Raw genomic sequence first — 7,851 nt, 5'->3', positions numbered from 1 at the left:
TCCCCTCATCCATGGAGTACACTGACATCTCTCTCTCCCTCAGCCTATGGAGTACACTGACATCTCTCTCTCCCTCAGCCATGGGAGTACACTGACATCTCTCTCTCCCTCAGCCATGGGTAGTACCATATCATCTCTCTCCCTCAACCATGAGACACTGACATCTCCTCTCCCTCAGCCATGGAGTACACGACATCTCTCTCTCCCTCAGCCATGGGAGTACCACGGACATTCTCTCTCTCCCCTCAGCCATGGGAGTACACACATCTCTTCTCCCTCAGCCATGGGAGTACACAAACATCTCTCTCTCCCTCAGCCATGGGAGTACACGAACATCTCTCTCTCCCTCAGCCATGGGAGTACACTGGCCATCTTTGCATAACAGCCCTAGTAATGAATTAAGTGGTTCAATGTGCGTAACTGTCAATTTGTATACACCCTGTATTACTGACTAATGATACTTTCTCTCTCTCTCTCTCTTCCTCTCTTCCCCTTCTCTTTGCTTCTCTCCTCCCACTCCCTCTCTTCCCCCTCTCTCTCTTCTTCCACCCCCTACCCCTCTCTGCTTCAGGTGCCCCAGACCCCTACAGGTAAGGGCAGAGGTAAGCGTAGGGCCCCTGTGGAATCATCACCTTTTGCCAAGACCCCTCGCTCCTCCTCTGCCTCTCCCCTGTCCTCTCTCTCCTCCCCTGGGACACTGGGCCGAGCTAGGGCCTCCACGCAGTCCTACAAGGTAAGCTAGTGGACGTGTGTGTGTGTGTGTGTGTGTGTGTTTAGTGTCCGTGTGTGTGTTTAGTGTGTTAGAGCATTTAATCTCTCTGATGCACAGTCATGTATGTGGGTTTTGAAAGCCCTCCCTTTCTCTGCCTCGTACTCTCCATCCCTCTCTCCCTCCTTCTGTCCTTCTCTCTTTGACCCCTCCTCTCAGGTGTTGTTTACAGGAGTGGTGGATGAGGAGGGGGGGAAGGTGGTGTCTCGTCTGGGGGGCAGCCTGGCGAAGGGCGTGGCCGACATGACCCACCTGGTGACTGACAGGATCCGACGCACCGTCAAGTTCCTGTGTGCTGTGGCCCGTGGCGTGCCCGTCGTCACCACCGATTGGCTGGATAAGGTTAGTCCCTGCCCCCCCACCAGGAAGTGAAGATGGATGACCTGAAGATTGTAAAAATAGAATGCACATCCCTGTTATGTGTAATGGGGTGGTTGGAGTCAGAGCCTAGTTTTTTTTTTTTTACTGCACTTTCTATTTCGCTCTCTCCGACACACACTGCCTCTTTTCCCCTCCCAACACACACCTCCTATCTCTCTCTCTCTCTCTCTCTCTCTCTCTCTCACACACAATGCCTCTTTTCCCCTCACACACCTCTCTCTCTCTCCGACACACACTGCCTATTTTCCCCACCCAACACCTCACACACCTCTCTCTCTCTCTCTCTCAGTGTGGTAAGGTGAGTAGTTTCCTACCTACTGACAGGTACCTGGTGAAGGACAGGGAGCAGGAGAACAAGTTCAGCTTCTGTCTGGAGGAATCACTAAGGACCGCCAGCATCCAACCTCTACTACAGGTACACACACACCCTCTCCTCCTCCTCTCCTCCATCCTTCTGTCCAATTCATCCCTTTATGTTTGTGTGTTAATGTCCCAACTCTGTGTGTGTGCGTGCTCCCTGCTTTGCTTTTATCTTTGTGTCTCCCATCCATGTTTATTCAAATATGCAACACACACACACACCCCTAGGAGAGTGCAGGCGCTAGGCAAATAATGACTCACAGGAACCCAGAAATGATTCTGCATATGTGAACAATCCACAGTCCCCAATGGCCTCCTTTTATCTACGACTACACACCATAGACTGTTAAACACACGACACACTAAAGCCATGTCCTGAGAATAGGGGTTTCTGTATAATCAAATGTTGTTTGTCACATGCATCCTAAACAGGTGCGGACTACTGAAATACTTACTTACGGGCCCTTCCCAACAATGGAGAGAGAAAGAACATAGAGAAATAATAGAAAAGTTAACCATGTAATAATATAAGTAATAATAGATACATAATGAATAATGATAACTTGTCTACATACAAGGACTACCAGTACCTAATGGATGTGCAGAGGTACGAGGTAGATATGTACATACAGTGTATTCGGACCTCTTGACTTTTTCCACATTTTGTTACGTTACAGCCTTATTCTAAAAGATTTAAAAAATATATATATATAATTACATCTACACACGATACGCCATAATGACAAAATTAAACAGGTATTTAGAAATGTTTTCAAATGTATTAAATATAAAGACCAGACGTCTCAGATGGTCTTTTGGAGAAGGCAGGGCAGGCAAGCTGCATTAACTGTTAATGTTGTGGTTGTGTTTAATGGGCAGCTCTCCCATAAGCTCCGTTCTGACTGAGCAGCAAGCAGGCTATTTATTATCTATTATCTTATTCTTTCCTTTTTACTTCCTGTTTATGAAACTGGCCCTAGTGATGACACTGATTTGTAAATTTAAAAGGGAAAATGAAACTCCAAATAAGAGCATGCCCTCTCCTCTCTCAGGGATATGAGGTCCATGTAACCAGGTCAGTGTTGCCTCAGCCAGCCCAGATGAAGGACATCATCGTCTGTAGCGGAGCTCGCTTCCTCTCCAAGATGCCCTCCACTCAGAAGGCCCAGGCCCGGACCCTAGTGATATCGTGTGGGGAGGACTGGTCTCTCTGTGCTCCTGCTTTCTCTGCTTCTCTCCCCGTCCTCAGTGCTGAGTTCCTGCTAACTGGTATATTACAGCAGAGAGTGGACCTGGTAACCCATGTCCTCCCAGCCCCCAAACTCAGGGCCCAGCCAGGAGCCAAAGGCCAGGCCAGTGGCAGGAAGAGAACGTAACAGAAAAACAAAATTCACCTGGGTGGTATTCATTAGTGCATACTGTAGCAAAACATTATGCAACAGAAAACAAAAACTAGTGTTGGACAAGTTCAGGTAATCCCTCCCTGTTTTAGTCTGTTTTCTTCCGATAGGTGAATATGACCCTGTCTACAGGGCCAGGGAGAAGGCATTATAGTTCCAGAGGAGACCGCAGACAGACGACACCCGTGTGTGTGTGTGTGTGATGGCGTGTGTGATAGCATGCAGCACCCACCTCCACCTGTATAGAGAACAGTAGCAGGTCCAGGCCACAGAGGAGTGGTAACTACAGTACTACTACCCTGGAGGGGCTGGAGACCATTAGACACCTGAGAGAGGGGAGAATGAGGATTCGGATGTACAAGAGACAAATGGCAGCATCCCAAATGGGACCTTATTGCCTACTTTTGAAAAGAGCCCTGCACTATATAGGGAATAGGGTGCTATTTGGGACACAGACGTAAAAGGCTGGTGAGAGGAGACATCCACCTGTATGACCAACTAGACTAGATAGTTGAGAATGTATTCACTCAGATAAGACAAACAAACCCAAGATATGGAAATGTATTCCTATGTTTGAGGGTAGAGAATATACATGCAGAGAAATGCTCTGAATAGATTTGTTTATAAAAAAAAGTAAATATGAGGTAACAGAGAGAAATACATGATCATTTACTGCCTATCCCAGTCATATTTATTTTATCTGTTTCTTCCTGTCTCTTCTCTCCTCCTCCTGATCCTTCATCTACAGTTGAAGTCGGAGGTTTACATACACCTTAGCCAAATACATTTAAACTCAGTTTTTCACAATTCCTGATATTTAATCCTAGTAAAAATTCCCTGTCTTAGGTCAGTTACGATCACCACTTCATTTTAAGAATGTGAAATGTCAGAATAATAGTAGAGAATGATTTATTTCAGCTTTTATTTATTTCATCACATTCCCAGTGGGTCAGAAGTTTACATACACTTAATTAGTATTTGGTAGCATTGCCTTTAAATTGTTTAACTTGGGTCAAACGTTCCCGGGTAGCCTATCACAAGCCTCCCCTGGCCCATTCCTCCTGACAGAGCTGGTGTAACTATCAGATTGTAGGCCTCCTTGCTCGCACATGCTTTTTTTCAGTTCTGCCCACAAATTTTCTATGGGATTGAGGTCAGGGCTTTGTGATGGCCACTCCAATACCTTGACTTTGTTGTTCCTTAAGCCATTTTTCCACAACTTTGGAAGTTGTGCTTGGGTCATTGTCCATTTGGAGACCCATTTGCGACCAAGCTTTAACTTCCTGACTGATGTTTTGAGATGTTGCTTCAATATATCCACATCATTTTCCTACCTCATGATGCCATCTATTTTGTTGATGTGCACCCAGTCTCTCTCCTGCAGCAAAGCACCCCCACAACATGATTCTGTCACCCCCGTGCTTCACGGTTGGGATGGTGTTCTTCGGCTTGCAAGCCTCCCCTTTTCCTCCAAACATAACGATGGTCATTATGGCTAAACAGTTCTATTTTGTTTCATCAGACCAGAGGACATTTCTCCAAAAAGACAATCTTGTCCCCATGTGCAGTTGCAAACCGTAGTCTGCTTTTTAATGGCGGTTTTGGAGCAGTGGCTTCTTCCTTGCTGAGCGCCTTTCCGGTTCTGTCGATATAGGACTCGTTTACAGTGGATATAGATACTTTGTACCTGTTTCCTCCAGCATCTTCACAAGGTCCTTTGCTGTGCTGGGATTGATTTGCACTTTTCGCACCAAAGTACGTTCATCTCTAGGAGACAGAACGCGTCTCCTTCCTGAGCAGTATGACAGCTGTGTGGTCCCATGGTGTTTATACTTGCGTACTATTGTTTGTACAGATGAACGTGGTCCTTCAGGCATTTGGAAATTGCTCCCAAGGATGAACCAGACTTGTGGAGGTCTACAATTTTCTTTCTGAGTGCTTGGCTGATTTCTTTTGATTTTCCCATGATGTCAAGCAAAGAGGCACTGAGTTTGAAGTCGGCCTTGAATACATCCACAGGTACACCTCCAATTGACTCAAATTATGTCAATTAGCCTATCAGCAGAAGCTTCTAAAGCCATGACATCATTTCTGGAATTTTGCAAAGCTTTTAAAGGCACAGTCAACTTAGTGTATTGTGAACTTCTGACCCACTGGAATTGTGATACAGTGAATTATAAGGGAAATAATCTGTCTGTAAACAATGTTGGAAAAATGACTTGTGTCATGAACAAATTACATGTCCTAACCGACTTGCCAAAACGACAGTTTGTTAACGAATTTGTGGAGGGTTTGAAAAACGAGTTTTAATGACTCCTACCTAAGTGTATGTAAACTTCCGATTTCAACTGTATACTGATTAATAGCCATCCTCTCTCCTTTGTATAAAGATAAACAAATGTACATATACAGTGGGAGAGAACAAGTATTTGATACACTGATGATTTGCAGGTCCTACTTACAAAGCATGTAGAGGTCTGTCATTTTATCATAGGTACACTTCAACTGTGAGAGACGGAATCTAAAACAAAAATCCAGAAAATCACATTGTATGATTTTTAAGTAATTAATTTGCATTTTATTGCATGACATAAGTATTTGATACATCAGAAAAGCAGAACTTAATATTTGGTACAGAAACCTTAGTTTGCAATTAAGAGATCATACGTTTCCTGTAGTTCTTGACCAGGTTGCACACACTGCAGCAGGGATTTGGCCCACTCCTCCATACAGACCTTCTCCAGATCCTTCAGGTTTCGGGGCTGTCGCTGGGCAATACGGACTTTCGGTCCCTCCAAAGATTTCTATTGGGTTCAGGTCTGGAGACTGGCTAGGCCACTCCAGGACCTTGAGATGCTTCTTACGGAGCCACTCCTTAGTTGCCCTGGCTGTGTGTTTCGGGTCGTTGTCATGCTGGAAGACCCAGCCACGACCCATCTTCAATGCTCTTACTGAGGAAGGGTTGTTGGTAGATCTCGCGATACATGCCCCATCCATCCTCCCCTCAATACGTGCAGTCGTCCTGTCCCCTTTGCAGAAAAGCATCCCCAAAGAATGATGTTTCCACCTCCATGCTTCACGGTTGGGATGGTGTTCTTGGGTTGTACTCATCCTTCTATCCTCCAAACACGGCGAGTGAGTTTAGAGCAAAAAGCTCTATTTTGTCTCATCAGACCACATGACCTTCTCCCATTCCTCCTCTGGATCATCCAGATGGTCATTGGCAAACTTCAGACGGGCCTGGACATGCGCTGGCTTGAGCAGGGGACCTTGCGTGCGCTGCAGGATTTTAATCCATGACGGCGTAGTGTGTTACTAAGGTTTCTTTGAGGACTGTGGTCCCAGCTCTCGTTCAGGCATTGACTAGGTCCTGCCGTGTAGTTCTGGCTGATCCCTCACATTCCTCATGATCATTGATGCCCCACGAGTGAGATCTTGCATGAGCCTATTAGACCGAGGGTGATTGACCGCATCTTGAACTTCTTCCATTTTCTAATAATTGTGCCAACAGTTGTGCCTTCTCATCAAGCTGCTTGCCTATGTCTCTGTTAGCCCATCCCAGCCTTGTACAGGTCTACAATTTATCCCTGATGTCCTTACACAGCTCTCTGGTCTTGGCCATTGTGGAGAGTTGGAGTCTGTTTGATTGAGTGTGTGGACAGGTGTCTTTTATTACAGGTAACGAGTTCAAACAGGTGCAGTTAATACAGGTAATGAGTGGAGAACAGGAGGGCTTCTAAAGAAAAAACTAACAGGTCTGTGAGAGCCGGAAATTCTTACTGGTTGGTAGGTGATCAATACTTATGTCATGCAATAAAATGCAAATTAATTACTTAAAAATCATACAATGTGATTTTCTGGACTTTTGTTTTAGATTCCGTCTCTCACAGTGAGTTACCTATGATAAAATGACAGACCTCTACATGCTTTGTAAGTAGGAAAACCTGCAAAATCGGCAGTGTATCAAATACTTGTTCTCCCCACTGTATATATATATTGTGTATATTATGCGAGGGTAATGTTGAATATACCAGGTATCTGTCTTCACTAGCTGTGATTGCTGAAGGGACATTTCTTCAATCTTAGAGAAAGGACTGAACTGATTGTTTTAATGCTGCTCGTCCATCTACATCTTTGTATGTCTAGGAGTTAAATGTGTCTTTATTTACCGACCAATAAACCTTATGTACTGAACTTCTGCGTGATTAGTTAAATTGTATTTTTCGGGGGTGGAAATTTCTTATGCCATATGTTTCGATGTTTTATAATATTTTGGCTACCATTTCATTAAGTGTATTTTTAGGCCAATTAATGGCGGTCAATGGGCGAATGTTATTTGTGTTCTGTCCCTTCTTTCTGGCATAGTCTGGGCTTTGGGATGTTTTAATACATCATAGATATTGAGGTTGAACTAAATCCTTCGACTCAGCCTTCACTCCTACCTCTCAGCTGAATAGCCTATACACAATACAGCTATTATAATGTTTTGTTATAAGGAAGATAAATCACTTCAGTTAAAAAGACAAACAACAAGCAATCGTTGCCTTGCTTGGGGCAATCGAATCCGGTGTTTACCGACAATAGTCGAGCGGCTCCGACCGAGAGCAAAATCCGACATATTCTGAGCATCTTCCAAATGTTCAGCTCCAGTCGTCAAGTGCTGCTTTTGGGGGGCGAAGTTGAGAAGGAGGGTGACGCCAAGAAGGGAGAGAAATACATGCATCAATAGGCTAGGCTACATATTTCTCCTACAATCTTGTTATAACGTTGCCTACTCTGTCAATACGGAGGAGATAGTGTGAATTTAAAGGTGAGTGAGCTAAGGGGATAAATATTTCTTACGTGCGGTGGATGTGATGAGATTCTTCAAATAAATTCGCCGCCTGGTGCGTGACGGGTTAAATTCTGCAGTTTTTGGTGAGATGCTCGTGAGGGTGTCTG

At 44.7% G+C, this 7,851-nt stretch overlaps 1 protein-coding gene across 3 annotated transcripts in view; it reads left to right on the top strand.

Moving 5' to 3' along the window:
• The window catches only part of LOC112074363 (mediator of DNA damage checkpoint protein 1), a 10,858-nt gene extending 7,271 nt beyond the window's left edge, over positions 1-3,587 (top strand). For 2 of the 3 annotated variants that reach the window (XM_070440496.1, XM_024141552.2), the window contains exons 6-9: positions 572-733; positions 929-1,111; positions 1,440-1,565; positions 2,563-3,587. In XM_070440496.1, the coding sequence (XP_070296597.1) occupies positions 572-733; positions 929-1,111; positions 1,440-1,565; positions 2,563-2,886 (795 nt within the window). In that variant the 3' untranslated portion in view covers positions 2,887-3,587. The remainder of the gene's footprint in view (positions 1-571; positions 734-928; positions 1,112-1,439; positions 1,566-2,562) is intronic. The other variant, XM_024141553.2, reaches the window with a different exon arrangement.
• The last annotated feature ends 4,264 nt before the right edge of the window (positions 3,588-7,851 follow it).

This window comes from Salvelinus sp. IW2-2015, unplaced genomic scaffold, assembly GCF_002910315.2.
Source record: "Salvelinus sp. IW2-2015 unplaced genomic scaffold, ASM291031v2 Un_scaffold2604, whole genome shotgun sequence".
Taxonomy (NCBI): domain Eukaryota; kingdom Metazoa; phylum Chordata; class Actinopteri; order Salmoniformes; family Salmonidae; genus Salvelinus; species Salvelinus sp. IW2-2015.
Note: the sequence above shows the minus strand (reverse complement) of the source record. Positions and strands in the feature narration are given on the sequence as shown.